This window comes from Capsicum annuum, chromosome 8 (assembly GCF_002878395.1).
Source record: "Capsicum annuum cultivar UCD-10X-F1 chromosome 8, UCD10Xv1.1, whole genome shotgun sequence".
Classification (NCBI taxonomy): Eukaryota; Viridiplantae; Streptophyta; class Magnoliopsida; order Solanales; family Solanaceae; genus Capsicum; species Capsicum annuum.
In genome coordinates, this window is record NC_061118.1 from 1303988 (window position 1) to 1320804 (window position 16817).

Consider the following 16817-nt stretch of genomic DNA (forward strand, 5'->3'; position numbering starts at 1 on the left):
TTTTTTTTTTTACAATAAAGTCCTATATAAACACTTGTAGTTGGAACCTTTCTCCGAACCCTACACATAGCGAGAACTTTAGTACACCGAACTGTTTTTTTTTTTTTTTTTTTAACAATCAAAGCCCTATATAAACACTTTAGTGGTTGAAACTTTTCTCCAAACCCTACACATAGCGAGAACTTTAGTACACCGTAGTATATATATATTTTTTCACAATCAAAGCCCTATATAAACCCAAGGCACTAAGTCCATAACACCACCAACCACATTATCTTACACACTTAGAAAAGAAACACAAAAAGACTTCAATCAATATGACTTCCAATTACATTTACAAAATTTACTTTATAGCCACATTCATTTACTTTCTAGCCACAATTTCCAACACTCCAATTCTCCCACAAGCAAATGCAGCAACAGGAATAAGTTGTGGCAATGCACCAGCTACTAGTTTAGCACCATGTCTTGGTGCAGCCAAAAATGGTAGAAACAAAGTCCCACCAATGTGTTGTGGCAAAGTTGGTTCATTGTTGAAGACTTCACCAAAGTGTCTATGTGCTGCAATATTGTCACCAATAGCCAAAAATGCAGGTGCTAATCCTGCAATTGCTGTTACTATTCCTAAAAGATGCAACATCAAGAATAGACCTATTGGCAAGAAATGTGGAAGTAAGTGTAACATATGTGTGTTTCTTTTTTGTTAATGAGTTTAACATACACCCACCAATGGCGGATCCAAAATTTAACGATAGTGGGGGCTTAAAAAATATTAAAAAGCTGAGAAAAAATAATAAATGACCTCAATGAGGTTCGAACCTGAGTCGAAACTTCCAATGAAGCAGGGGCGGACCTACATTATAATTTGGGTGCTCCGGCAGGCACCCACTAAACTCGACGCGGAATATGTATAATAACATAGAAAATATACGAAAATAGGTATAAAACATATAAAAGCATCCACTCTAACAAAAAGTTGGCTAGGTGCGTTGGATCTTAAGGTGCTTCACTGAAAGTGTTGACTCGGGTTCGAACCTCATTGAGGTCATTTTTTATTTTTTCTTAGCTTTTTAATTTCTTAAGCACCCACTATCCTTAAATTCTGAGTCCACCACTGCAATGAAACACCTTAAGATCACCCTAAATGTCAGTGCACCCAGTCAACTTTTTTGTTAGAGTGGGTTCTTTTATATGTTTTATACCTATTTTCGTATATTTTTTATGTAATTATACCTATTCCGCGTCGAGTTTAGTGGGTGTCGGAGCACCCCAAATTATAACGTAGGTCCACCCCTGACACCGACACGTAGTACGAGAATTTGCATCATATCAGATCATTCAAAAGATAATTTCAAGTAGCGATGCACATACTTTTAAATTTACATCTTTACATCGACTTTGTAAATAACTTTAAGGATATTTCAGTCATTTTAATAGACAAAGCGTTCAACGGCACCTTTATACCAAACCATATTAACTACTACTTATTATCAACTCCAATACTTCTATCCAAATACTTAAACAATTTATTTATTTAGGAAAAATACTTTGTTTTCATCTTGAATTATACATGAAATTGTTGAGACACACTCGAACTTTAGGAGGGTTCTATTACCCCTGGACTAATAAAAACCGTATTTTTGGCAACGATAGTGCCTACGTGGAACATCAGTGAATCAACACACTGAAGGTCCACGTAGGCGCACGTATGTACTCTTCATCTTATGTAAATTATTAATTAAATTGTTTTTTTTATACTTTGCAGGATATATTGTTCCATGAGTTTATAATTCTCAGCTTGGATATCGGAGGAATAAAGATGAATTTCCAGCTGCTTAATTATTAATTATGTGTACCAAATATAAAAGTATTATTTCCAGTTTGCTATAAAAATAAATTGATGCTAATTTATATTATGTTTAACAAATGTACTACGCTTCCATAGTTCCATTTATCATGTTTAGATGATTAAATGGATAAGTATATTTTTATTTTAATTTCCTTGTTCCAGGAAATTAACCCTCTATATTTGGTTAATTTTTTAAATAAAATCAATACTATTTTGATTATCGAGGGGTAATCAGAAATAATTTCTCTATCCAATAAAAATAGATATAAGATTACATACTAATTACCCTCTTCAGATTCCATTTGTTAGAATTTACACTGCATTTGTTGTAAGACTATTTCAACAAGACTTAATGAGATAATTTATAATCGCATAAATATATATAATTTATTTTATATCATAAATTTCATAAGTTTTTTTAATTCTTAAATTTCGTACGCAATTAAACATTATCACATAAATTGAAGCAGAGGGAGTTATAAGTGGAATGTTTGGGGCTATCTAAAGTTTCTATCTTATTTGTGAGGGTTCAATTCTTCTCGTTACAATTTCCGATTATCTAAAGTTTCATCTTATTTGCGAGGGTTCAATTCCTCTCGTTACAATTTCCTCCGGCCCCAATTTACCTTCCGCTATGTTCAATTCAAAAAAGAGACAAATCGTTCAGACTGAATTAAGTTAGAGGAGCTATGCAGTAAGAATGGTAGTAGCGAGTTCATCTGAATCCATTAAGTTCAACCCTAATTCCTAAGCATAAATTTATATGTAATTAGGTCAAACAACATTAATTCCGACAATTTGGAAGCTAATTACAGATAATTTTGACATTTTGTATAATTGTTGAAAAAATCGATTTTGGATCTGTCGAAATACATAGTTAGCTCCTAATAAGATACATTTTTTTCGTTGTAAAGATACATAATTAACTCTCAACATATTTTTCTATTTTGTGTCCGTCGAGGTACATAATACATCCAAGAAGATGCATCTTTTTCTTTGTAAAGATACATAATTAGCTCCCAATACATTTTTTTCAATTTTGGGTTTGTTGAGATACATAATTAACTCCCGATACACCCAATATAGATACATAATTAGTTGAAATTTTTGCAATTACTTTGTAAAGATTAAAATTTATATAAATATGGTAAGTTAAGGTGTATGTTTATAATTTTTTTATTATTATTATATAGCCAAGTGCTTAACAAAATCATGATGATAAAGTTGTGGTCCAATGGACTAACATCTTGCAAGAAAAATAAAGCCCAATAAGGCCATATATACTATTTTAAGTGGTGATTCCAACAACATTTTTTATTGTTGAAAAGATTTTAGGATTTGGATTGTGACATTACAAGAGGAATGTTTTATGTTTGTGATAGACATGTCAATTTGAAAGGACGTTGTACAGCAGATGGGGTTACTCTTTCCTTGATCAAAGGTTTCGGATTCGAGTCCTGGATATGAAAAAATATTTGATAGGGAGGGCTTTCCCTCAATGGGCCCTATCCAGCGTGAATTCGAATTAGTTGTGCGCGATAGACATGTCAATTTGAAAGGACGTGATATAGTGGATGGGGCTGGTCTTCCCTTGATCAGAGATCTCGGGTTCGAGCCGTGGATACAGAAAAATCCTTGGTAGGGGAGCGCTTCCCCCGAGTGGGCCCTCCCCGGTGTGAATCTGAATTAGTTAAGCTCCAGTGCAGATACCAGACGTCGAATGGAAAACCAAAGAAAAAAGAAAGCACATCCACACTTGTGGGGCTACTCTTTCCTTAATCAGAGGTCTCAGGTTCGAACCGTGGGTACGAAAAAATCCTTGGTAGGGAGCGCTTCCCCTCAATGGGCCCTACCCAACGTGAATCCGAATTAGTCGAGCTCCAATGCAGATACCGAACGCCGAATAAAAAACGACAAAGAAAAAATAAAGCACATCTACACTTGTGGTTACGTTGTGGTCGCATAAAATTACGATGAAGAATGTTTAATTGATTATCCTTCGACGTATGTAGCTATTCTCCTAAGGGAATTAGCTTGTTTGCGAGATGTATTAGAGAAATTAATATATGTATTTTTGCTTTGGTACTTGGTATTATTTAATACCTTGTTCGTATCAGTATTATAAAGTATACAAATAATACGTAGCAACTCTGGTGTTAGCGATACTAGGATTATTAATACCTGAATAAGCAAGGTTAAAAAATACATACCTTGAATACATCAAATCAAATATTGAATAAGAAATAATCCCGACATAACTAATTTTGATATTATTAATTAACATTACTTATCATAATATTGAGAGTCTTATATGGTATTTAAATTGCATATTGATATAGTTGGTTTGCTTAATAAAGTTAAGTGCTCACTAATTACCAGACAAAATCATTTTCCTTTTGATTATGACTGGATTATATATTTCAGATGTTTAGTTAAGATATCTTTGACTTTTAATGAAATTAGAGGCTATTTGATTATTAAAATTAACATTTAAAAAAAATAGTTTGGTGTATTAAATGCAGTTTTATCTTAAAGTTCTATCAGAGGAATTACTATAATTATCATAAGCTACTTAAATTTAAAAAATGAAATTAATAATCTTGATAAAGATATGAGTATACTAATTGAGTGTCCAAATTATTAGCTATTAAAATTACAAAATGAAATCAAATAATAGTACTTTATTTGACATTAAAGTCAAAACATTTTTCTTAAACTATGGATCACTAAAAAATACCTACTATATCTAGGTTAGCTATAATTTGATTTTGACCTATATCTAAGTCCATTGTAATTTCCAACACAAATTAGAAACATGACATATTTTTTTTACTTTTTTTTGAAAAAAATAACATAAATATACACCTTTAACTTATCATATTTACAAAAATTTCCATCTTTATAAAAAAATTACAAAAATTCTCAACTAATTATGTATCTTCGTTGAATGTATCAGAGAACTAATTATGTATGTTGACAGATTCAAAATTGAAAAAAAAATGTATCGGAAGCTAGTTATGTATCTTTACAAAGTAAAAAAAATGTATTTTCGTTTGATGTATCAGGAGCTAATTATGTATCTTGAAAGACTCAAAATCAGAATTTTCAGTAATTATGTAAAGTGTAGGAATTTTCTGTAATTAAGCTCAAAACTGTCGAGATTTATGTTGTTTGCTCTTGTTTTTCAAATACTTTTATCTTAAGTTGGGGATCTATCGAAAATAGTTGTTCGACCTTTGAGGTAGAAGTTAGGTTTGATAAATTCTATCGTCCCGAATATCACTTTGTGGAGCGATACTACATATATTATTGTTATTGTTGTTAGAGTATTTAAATAATTAAATTTTAATATTTTTCATTTTATCTTTAGTAATATGGTTTACAACACAAATATTTATGATCTTCACATCACAAATTTAACCTTTTTTCTATTTTTTAAAATTCAACTTCAAATCAAACTTTGTCATATAAATTGAGACAGAAAGTTAAGAGGGAATCCAATTTTAATATTTTTATTTTATCATTAGTAATATGGTTTACAACACAAATATTTATGATCTTCACATCACAAATTTAACCTTTTTTTTCAATTTTTTAATACTCAATATCAAATCAAAATTTATCATATAAATTGAAAATGAGAGTTATATAGGGAATATCACAAATAAATTAATGTCATTCACACAAATTTGGATGTCCCTCATTTAACATACACAAACCAAACTTCTTTCTCCATGTTTGAAAAATATGGTCCCATATCTTACAAAATTCTTCACCTTTGGGTCCACGGACTAATTTCTCCGTTCCAAATTAAGTATCGTTTTAGCAAAAAAAAAAAAAAATTCATCCTAAAATATGTGTCGCTTTAAAAATTCAAGACAATAATTAGTACTCTTGTTTTCAATTGTACCTTTATATTATAATACTACTTCATATTAGTAGTGTTCAATTCTCAAGAAACGTCTGATAAAAAAGGGCAACGAAGCAGCTCTTCATCGACATGAAAAGAGGTAAAACGATATTTATTTTGAGACGAAGATAATATTCAGGGGCGGAGCTATCGTTGGGCTAGGGGTTCATTCGAACCCTTTTCTGTGAAAAATTATGTTATATCTACATAGTAAAAATTGTTTTTATGTATATATAGTAGATGTTGAACTCCCTCCGACTAGTTCGTACGTTCACTTATGAGCCCTCTTAGTAAAAATTCTGACTCCGCACTGATCAAGGGCGGAGCCACCTTTGGACAAAGGGGTTCATCCGGACCTCCTTCGGCAGAAAATTATACTATTTATGCATGGTTAAAATTATTTTTTATGTATTTACAGTGGATATTGAAAATCCCCTTCGTCTAGTTCGTATGTTTACTTCTGAATCCCCTTAGTGAAAATACTGACTCCGCTACTGACACTGTATCTATAGTAGATATTAAACCCCCTTCTTCTAGTTCGTATGCTTACTTCTGAATCCCCTCAGTGAAAATTCTAACTCCGCACCGATAATATTTGACATAAAGTCATAGCATGACATATTGTGAGTCCCACTTAAAGTTAGTATAATAGGAGTGCTAACCAACCCCATGGAAACTCTCAAAAGATTTTGGGGTCTACTTTTGTTTACTTTTGGTTTGATATGCTAACTGAGATGACAAAGAGGGAAGCCCCACAAATAAACCTAAAGTTTGAAAAGAGGAAAATAGTTGGAAAATAAGTCAGAATATTAAAATGTTACAAATCATATATATATGCATATAGTGTTTTAAAATTGCAAAATATAATTAACTTAATAGAGTGATTTCCACAAATATAATTTTTCAAGGTCACCTTTTATATTTTGTCCTTATTAAAGAAACTGCGCGAAAAATAATCGAGAGCAAAATCCAAGTGAGTCGCAGGAGACTTGTCTTAACAAGTTATGGTGATCGTCAGAATTTCAGACCAGAACTAAGTGATATGTTGTATAGAAATCTACTAACACATTTATAATTTTTCAGGGTCATCTTTTATATTTTGCCCTTGTTAAAGAAATTGCGCGAAAAATAACCTATTCACCATAATTGGGAGCAAAATCTAAGTGATTTGTAGGAGACTTGTCTTAACAAGTTATGGTGATCGTCAGAATTTCTGGCCAAAACCAAGGTGATCACCGTAACATGTTATATGGAAATCTACTAACACATCTATAATTTTTCAGGGTCACCTTTTATATTTTGTCCTTGTTAAAGAAATTGGGCGAAAAATAACCTATTCACCATAATCGGGGAGCAAAATCCAAGTGAGTCGCAGGAGACTTGTCTTAACAAGTTATGGTGATCATCAGGATTATTCTAACCGAAATCAGATGATCACCGTAACATATTGTATAGAAATTTACAAGCACATCTATAATTTTTCAGAGTCGCCTTTTATGTTTTGCCTTGTTAAAGAAACTGCGCAAAAAATAAACTATATTCACCATAATCGAGAACAAAATTCAAGTGAGTTGCAGGAGACTTGTCTTACCAAGTTATGGTGATCGTCATGATTTTTGACCAAAACCAGGTGATCACTGTAACATGTTATATAGAAATATATTAACACACAACTATAATTTTTTAGGGTCACCTATTATATTTTGCCCTTGATAAAGAAACTGCGCGAAAGATAACCTGTTCACCATAATGGGGAGCAAAATCCAAGTAAGGCGCAAGAAACTTGTCATAACAAGTTGTGGTGATCGTCAGGATTTCTGGTCAAAACCAAGTGATCACCGTAACATGTTGTATAGAAATCTAGTAAGACATCTATAATTTTTCAGCGTCACCTTTTATGTTTTGCCCTTGTTAAAGAAACTGCGAGAAAAATAACCTATATTCACCATAACCGAGAGTAAAATATAATAGGATCCCAGGAGACTTGTCTTAACAAGTTATGGTGATCGTTAGGATTTCTGACCTAAATCAGGTGATCATCATAACATGTTGTATAGAAATCATGGGTCATGTCCTGATTAATGAGCTGAAACTGTGTCAGGTCTTGTCTAATCAACTTCTGTTGGTTCATCTTCGGTTCTATTTCTACCTCTCCTAACTCATGTTATAGTCAACATCGCACATCTCCTTACTGGCACATCCACAAACCTCCTCTTTACACGTCAAACCATCTCAGCCATTGCTTTCCTCATCTTGTCCGTTATTGGGGCCACCGATCCACCTTGCCCCATATAACTTCGTTCCTAATTAGGTCTCTCACATACCATATGAGCATTCTCATCTCTCGTACAATCATCTTCTAAATGTGAACGTTCTTAACTGATCAACTCTCTGTTCCATACAATAGTATCAATCTAACCATCACTTTGTAAAAATTACTTTTAAACCTTTGCAACACATTCTTATCGCACAGTACCCAACTGCGAGCCTCCATTTCACATACCCACCCACTACAATACTATATATAACATTTGTTAAGCCTAACTTAATATTCAAAAATCATGAACTTTTACAATTTTGATAATAGAAAATACAAAAGTCTTGAATTGCTACATGACATTAAAGAAGTACACTAAAGATTTAATTCAACTTCAAAAACTAATTCACAAGGTTAGAATTACCTAACTGCTTTCCCACTCTTAGCCAGAAGTTTTAGGTTTGAGTTCTCGGTATGAAAAAAAGTCCCATTAGGGAGTTACACGACGCGAATCTGAATCAGTCGAGTCTTAATATGAATATCGAATACCGTGTATCGAACACCAGACAGAAACCCAACAAATTTGATTTGGACATTCTCTCATGGATAGAATTTGTCCATTTTAATCAGAAGTTTCAGCTTTGAATTCTCAGTATGAGAAAAATCCCGTTTGTGAGTGACACAACACCAACCTAAATTAGCCGAGTCCTAATATAAATATCGGATGCTGAATATCGGACACCAGACAGAAACCAAAAAAAAAATTGATGTGGACACTCTAACAAAAGAACTATTCATCATGTTATTACTCAAAATTCTTATCCATTGAATTATAGAAAAGAAAACTTCAAAATAAATAAATAAATAAAGTAAAATAAAGGTGAAAAAAGCAAGAGAGATAGAAAAAGCTGAATTTGAATTTGTATTTGTCTATGAAGCATGTAAAAGTAATATGCAGTCCCTTCATGCATTTGCCAACAAAATGATATCATAACCACTGCAATAATTATTTAGTCCCCCACATACTCACTTATTTAATCATGCAAAATTTTAAAAAGTTGAATTATTTAACGAATCCCTATAAAAAAATAAATCACAAAATCTATTTTTAAAAAAATAATTTTTTCTTATTTGTTGCTTGCTGGCATGGTTGACTGAATTTTTGCTTCTTCTAAAATCATGATTATATTTTCACTTTATTTCTTTTCTTGTTCCCTTAATACTTTACAACTTATATGAGGACCAAGAATTTTGAAAAAAAACTTTAATTAAAAAAAAAGTAATGTTTCGAATTTGTGAATGGGGAATAACTTTATTACAACAATAATAATATACTCATCATAGTCCAACAAAATAAAGCCGGAGAAAGATAAGTTGTAGTCGACCTACATACTAATCGTAGTCTCACAAAATGAAGTCGAACGTCGGAGAAAGATAGATCATACGTCAACCTACATACTAACAGTAGTCCGGCAAAATGAAGTCGGAGAAAGATAAATCGTACGTCGACCTACATACTAAATGTAGTCCCACAAAATGATGTCGGAGAAAGATAGATCGTACGTCGACCTACATACTAACCGTAGTCCCACAAAATAAAGTCGGAGAAAGATAGGTCGTACGTTGACCTACATACTAACCGTTGTCCCACAAAATAAAGTCGGAGAAAGATGGATCGTATACGTCGACCTACATATTAACCTTAGTTCCACAAAATGAAGTCGGAGAAAGATAAATTGTACGTCGATCTTACATCTATTTCAGAGCTACAGCGTAGAGTTTAATACACTCTCGACTCAGACGGGGAGCTGGAGTAATGAGTAAAGTTGTTGTCATGTGATCGGGAGGTTATGAGTTTAAGTCGTAGAAATACCCGCCGCTGGCAAAAATGTAAGGTGAGACAACTTATGATAGATCATTATGACTCGATCCTTCCTCGAACTCCGCGCATACCAAAAACTTTAATGCTCCAAACGATCCTTTTTAATACCCTCTCAACTTAAGAAAAAAACAGTTTATAGTAGTCAAGAAAAAGAGGAGTAACTTTATTATTAATGATTAAAAATAGGATTAATAGCATTTTTAGTCCCTTAGCTGTTAATAAGTTCTAATTTTAACCCTTGTAATATCTAACTAAGTATAATTAATCTTACATTAGTTAAAACTTAAAAGATGCGTTATGTTAAATATTATTATTAATTGTCTATATACGTTATGTTAAATTAATAATAATATTTAAGGTTGCTATATATACGTCTAGAAACAATGTAAATACAACACATTTCTTTTATAAAAGGATCAAAACACATATTATTATTAATTTAAAATTAAATGTACTAAATTATATATCAAAAGGGTTGAAATTAGAATTTATAAATAATTGAAGGATCAAAAATGTTGTTTCCCTTCAAAATAACAATAAAACTAAATAAATATCAAGAAGCAGAGGGGAAAAAAGAATAAATTTCCAATATAACCTGGAGGCTAGTTATGCAGACAAAAACAATAATATATGATAGCTACCTTAGAGAAATTAAAATAGTAGATGACAAATTTTGAGATTTTTTAAAAAATGAGTGGAGAATATAAGAAATAGATAAAGCTCATATATAAATAATACGTGTTAGTCATTTATTTGTTTGGGTGTAAATATATCTTGAAATAAGTTATTACCTACCCATTCATCTTATAAAAAAATACAAATGTTTTGATCATCTTACATGTGAGTTTGACAGAATTCAGTAATTTTAATTCAGACTATCTTGAAAAACATGTTATTCGATAGAATGATTTTGAAATTGCAAAATCTTGTAAATCATCGAGCTTGTAAATCTTGTATATATTGAAAAGATAATCATCGCGCTTATAAATCTTATATATATATTAAGATAAATTCACAACTTAAATGTACAAAATCCGATTACTAATACTTAAGATTATTATCCTAAAATTCAGAATTCATAAAAATAAAATTTCGAATTTGTCTATCTAATTACAAATTTTAAGAATATCATTTATCCTACCATAACTTCAACATAGTAAAAACTAAAAATATATTTAACAGTTGTTGTAAGTTGTAACAAGTCTTGAAATTTTTTAAAAAGAGCAGATTGGTGAACAAAATATCTCATATTAATGACATTCGAAAAAGGACTGAACTTCAAAGAACGTGATGTAGATTATTTATATTCTAATACAATTAATTTTAGTGACTGCATTCACGACTCAAAATTTTAAAAATTTCCTATTTAAAAATTTCACCATTTTTTTTTTTTTTAAATTTTGCACCTTGTCTTGCCTTTTTTCTTTTCTATCTTGTGGGCCCTATCTTTTGTCTCTATTTAAATACTAGATGACACATTTGTAACATACATTTTTCTACATCACAAAAATATTATCAATCAACCAAAAGAGGAAGAAAAATGGGTGACCTTCACTCAATTGCTTACAACAACAATAATCTCCATAGCTTATCTTCCCTAGGTTGTGACTTCCATGGCCTTGAAGTTTTCAACAATGACATCTCTCCATGTAATATTCCTAACCTACTTTTTCACTCTTTGATATCTGGTTCAGTAGTCGAGTCAGAATTTAACATCTATTGTATACATTTAAGTTGATTTTTCGACGAAAAGATTTGGTTCTTCATGAACCCCTTTTTGTCACTCTTTAGTATCTCTTTCAGTAGTCGAGTTAGAATTTAACATCTACTGCATACACATAAGTTTTTTCGGCGAACTCTTTCAGTAGTCGAGTTAGAATTACATCTACTATATACACATAAGTTTTTTCAGCGAAAAGATTTGTTTCATGAACCCCCTTTGGTCACTTTTTAGTATCTCTTTCGGTAGTCGAGTCAGAATTTAACATCTACCACGTAAGTTGATTTTTCGACGAAAAGATTTGGTTCTTCATGAACCCCTTTTTGTCACTCTTTAGTATCTCTTTCAGTAGTCGAGTTAAAATTTAACATCTGCTGTATACACATAAGTTTTTTCTGCGAAAAGATTTGTTTCATGAACCCCCTTTGGTCACTGTTTAGTATCTCTTTCGGTAGTCGAGTCAGAATTTAACATACATAAGTTTTTTTTTTTCACTTTTTAATATCTCTTTCTTTAGTCGAGTCAGAATTTAACATCTATTGTATACACATAATTTTTTTTTTCACTTTTTGATATCTCTTTCAGTAGTACACATAAGTTTTTTTTCACTTTTTAATATCTCTTTCAGTAGTCAAGCCAGAATTTAACATCTACTGTATACACATAAGTTTTTTTGACGAAAAGATTTGGTTCATGAACCCCTTCCATCACTCTTTAATATCTCTTTCAGTAGTCTAGTCGAGTCAGAATTTAACATTTACTGTATACACATAAGTAGTTTTTTCGGCGAAAAGATTTGTTTCATGAATCCCCTTCTATCACTTTTTCATATCTCTTTCGGTAGTCGAGTCAGAATTTAACATCTACTATATACGTATAAGTTGATTTTTCGACTAAAAGATTTGATTCATGAACCCCCTCTTTAGTTTCTCAATTTTCTTGTTTGACTTAACGAACAATAGTGAAGTCAGAATTTTCAGTACTTTTATGTATAAATATAAAATAAATTAACCTTATATATATATATAACATGATTTTTTGATAAGCTCGATGTAAAATGTTATTTATAATGTGATTTTTTTAGATGAATTTAGCTCTACTAATATTTTTTTTTTTTTTTGGTTTTATGTTATATAGTTATGGAGAGCACTCCACCATTTTTATCAAATCTTGATTGTGACTTATCAAGTGGATATCTACAAGATGCATTATTCAAATTCAACTCAAAAAGAAGACGTTTATTATTATTTGATGATGATGATGAAGAGAAGGAGAATTATCAAATTAATGATTCAAATAATTCCATTAAGGTACAATTAATTACATTAATCTTTTTTGCTTATTGGATATCTGCATTGGCGTTCGAGTAAATTCAGATTCATGCATGGTAAAGCCTGTTTCTGAGGGCGGTGTTCTCGTGGATTTTTTTTTCATTTTTAGAACTCGGAACCCGAGACGTCTGATTAATTACTTGGTTTTATAATAATTTCTATTTGGTTAAATTGTAATTTTTTTTATATATATATATATATATTTGTGTTGCAGAATTTGTGGAGTTCCACAATGGACCAACAATTTTCTGAGGATTATGATTGTTTTAGCCAAATAACCAAGTGTGATAGCTTTTCTGGTAATTCTTTTTTAATAGTTTAATTTATCAAATTATAGTTAAAAATTTATCTTGCTTGAACAATTTAGAAATGAAATTGAATTTTCCCTTGTAATTAAATAAATGTAGATATTCTATTTTGTTTTCTTTTCTTTTTAAAAGGACTTAAATTACAACGTCAGATTTCTCTAGAACAATATTTTAATTATAGTGGTCAAGCTCTTTTGAAAGGGCTTTTCATGTTATATACACGTGAATCTATAACATCATTTCGTTATAACAATTAAAGCATATCCCGACAAAGGATCCACTTTAACGCAAAAAATTATTTTTACACTATAAATGTATAAATTTATTCGTAATTACTTAATAATTGATCTAAAACATCATTCAAAATTATTTATGAAAAATTACTAGTTTTATTTTTCATAATTTTTCTTGTCAAATTCATTTTTAAAAATTAAACCGTTAAGGATGGACTAATTATGATTAGTAACAAGCCGTTATGATTTGGACATTAATTTGAAATTTATGAGAAGAAATATAATTAATTATTTGTGTTATGATTAATATTAATGATAATTTATATTAATGATTAATTACAGGTGATCCCATGAGCAAAATGAGTGAAGAATATTCAAAGGAGGAAGCAATATCAGAAAATTATTATTATTATTCATCTTCACCAACATCATCATCTCATCATAATAATATTAATCAAAAACAATTACCCCAACAATATGGTAATTCTCTAATTTCCCTTTTATAATTGAGTGTGTTGTGGCGGATTCAGAATTTTAAGTTTATGAATTTTGAATATTTAAAAAATGCAGACTGCGTTTTAGATAAATTATTTATAAATATTATGTGGATTGTTCTTTTTTTTCGTGGAAATAGTTTTGTAGAAATACAAATTTAGATTGCGTATAATAAATCTTTTTGGTCTGGTATTTTTTCGGATCCCATGCGCTTTTTAATGTGGATCATTTTTTAATAAGAATTCAGAAGATCAAAAGCTATTGAATTTTGTCGAACTCGTGATTAAATTTTTAAATATGTCCTTGAATGAAAAGACGTCATTTTCCATTTTTTACCTTAAAGTCTAAACTATTAATTAAAGTGTGACTTTTATATCAGAATTTTCAACTACTAGTACAATTTATTTATTTATTTTTCTAAAATTTCCATTCTTCTAACTCAAGGAAGGATGAAAATAATATAGCACAAAAAATAATTTTATTCTTCCTGTTTTTAGATCTCTTTAATTAACTATGTTTTAATTTTCTTTCTTTAATAGCAAAAATTGGATACTTAAAAGTCAAAAAGTAACCACTACTGTTATTGACTTGCTTTTTTAATTTGAATAATATTTTGTAACACTAAGGGCAATTAATATATTATTTAATTCCAAAGACGTTATAGGTCATAAGTTTGAATCGTAACAACAATCACTATACCTGCTAGCGTGTAGGATGTCTCGTCATACTTCTTGAAGTGTGATCCTTTTTTCGAACCCTCATAACTCGAAATGTTTTGCGCATCGGTCTGTCTGGTGATCTTATTTTCTTTTTTCGAACCCTGATAACTCAAAATAATGCACTGTGCATCGGGCTGTCTGATGATCTTATTTTCTTTTTTCGAACCTTGCTAACTCGATATGATTTATGCATTGAACTGTCTAGTGATCTTATTTTCTTTTTTCGAACCGTGCTAACTCAGAATGTTTTGTCCATCGTAATGTTTGGTGATCTTATTCTTTTTTCTCGAACCCTGCTAACCCGAAATAATGTTTCAATTTGTGCATCGGACTGTCTAGTGATCTTATTTTCTTTTTTCGAGTTCTGCTAACTCGAAATAACAATATACTCGGTGTATTCCCACATAGTGGGGTCTGGGAATTGTCTAGTGATATGATTTTCTTTTATCGAACTCTGCTAACTCGAAATAATGCTTTGTACTGTGCATCAAACTGTCTAATGATCTTATTTTCTTTTTTCGAACTCTGCTAACTCGAAATAATGCTTTGTACTGTGCATCGGACTGTCTAATAATCTTATTTTCTTTTTTCGAATCCAGCTAATTCAGAATATTCTGTACATCGTACTGTCTGGTGATGTTATTTTCTTTTTATTTTGAAGGAGGAGTTGATCAAAAGAGAAGCAAGAAAAGGATGGTTGGAAAAATTGTGTGTCCATTTGGGCTAGTTAAGCCAGGAGGGCAAGAAGGTGATGTGACATTAAATGACATCAATGAGAGGATTTTGATGAGGCCAACCCGGCCCGTTAGGCATCCGGTCGGGGACTTTGCATGTCGCCCGACCGTATCACCAGCCGGACCAGGGTTGTCCGGTAAGAAAGTAGTCGCGCTCACTAAAATTCATACTCAAGGGAGAGGGACAATCACGATTATAAGGACTCGAGGGTGATCGATCGAGCACAAGAGATCGATATATAATACAGGGCGTACCTAGCTAGGGTTTGGGTTTTAGTTCCTTATTTTGTTAAATTTTCAACCTAGGATCGAAATAGGAAGGTGGAATTAAAGAAGAATATGTAATTTTATATTTTATATTTTGTTCGTTTAAATGATAAATAGGCTCGTAAATAGAGGGGTGGGGGTAAAGGTGGTCAATATATCTTTGATAACTCTGACCTGGTCCCTCCAGACGAAGTGACCTCGTCTCGCTCTTATGACATGCTATGTATGAAATGTATAGATATATTGGAGGTAAGTGGATGTACAAATTTTATGTTTGTTGCTGAAAATTACTTAAATGAAATATATTTTGTTTTTTAAATTTTATTTCTGACAATTTGAAGATTTCCAAAGTACTATATTGATCTTTAAAAGGATCTTGTTGGATTGGAACTATTTGATAAAAGTTGAAAAAGTCACTAACAAATTTGTTATTTATTTCAAATTTAGAAGTGTACTATCTTTATTTTTACGATTAAAAAGAAAAATGTATCACGTAAATTAAAACATATATAAAAATAATAAATAAAGAATTGGATGTATTACTTGACCTGCTACATTAAAATTTGGGTTAATTTCACTTATAATTCCTAATATATTGATAAATTTTATTTTTGGTCCTTGTAATATTTGCTCTTTAATTAATTGAAACATATTTTTTGGTCCCTTTATTTAACAACATATGATATTTAGACTATTTTTAGAAATATATTATCCTCAAATATGAAGTAATAATATCTACGTAGTATAACACAATATCGATATTAATTTTTTCTCGAACCACTAGAAAATAGATAGTCGCTACTTAATTAGGCGAGCATTTTATAAAACCGCTCATGTGTAACAGCTCGCAAACTACACATGAAATATAAGTCGAATTAAACAAGCCCAATTCGACGAGCTCAACTAAGAAGATATCAATTAAAAAATCGATCTCGGACATTCATTATGAAATACCACTCGATACACCAATTCAGCTACCCGAACCACTTAATATTCTTTAAATTTGTGATCCCTAAGTTGTCCCTTTGCATCATGTTAAAAATTATGATATACTTATAAATTAATATGATTAAATAAGTGTAAGGTCTATTTTTTAAAAAATTAAAAAAAAA

General features: G+C 30.9%; 2 protein-coding genes across 3 annotated transcripts; both read left to right on the forward strand.

Moving 5' to 3' along the window:
• Nucleotides 1–241: 241 nt before the first annotated feature.
• LOC107879602 (non-specific lipid transfer protein GPI-anchored 15) lies at nt 242–1997 on the forward strand. Its single transcript, XM_016726615.2, has 2 exons — nt 242–672; nt 1766–1997. The coding sequence occupies exons 1-2, from the start codon at nt 318–320 to the stop codon at nt 1780–1782; spliced, it is 372 nt and encodes a 123-aa protein (XP_016582101.1). The 5' UTR covers nt 242–317; the 3' UTR covers nt 1783–1997.
• A 9393-nt stretch (nt 1998–11390) lies between these two features.
• Nucleotides 11391–16024, forward strand: LOC107838790 (protein XRI1). 2 transcript variants are annotated; one of them, XM_016681990.2, is made up of 5 exons: nt 11391–11547; nt 12756–12928; nt 13164–13248; nt 13833–13970; nt 15366–16024. In XM_016681990.2, exons 1-5 carry the CDS (start codon nt 11439–11441, stop codon nt 15650–15652), a joined length of 792 nt encoding a protein of 263 aa, XP_016537476.1. In that variant the 5' UTR covers nt 11391–11438; the 3' UTR covers nt 15653–16024. The 2 variants fall into 2 exon arrangements, with proteins under 2 accessions (XP_016537476.1, XP_047250233.1); XM_047394277.1 differs by lacking the exon at nt 11391–11547 and adding an exon at nt 11658–11893.
• The last annotated feature ends 793 nt before the right edge of the window (nt 16025–16817 follow it).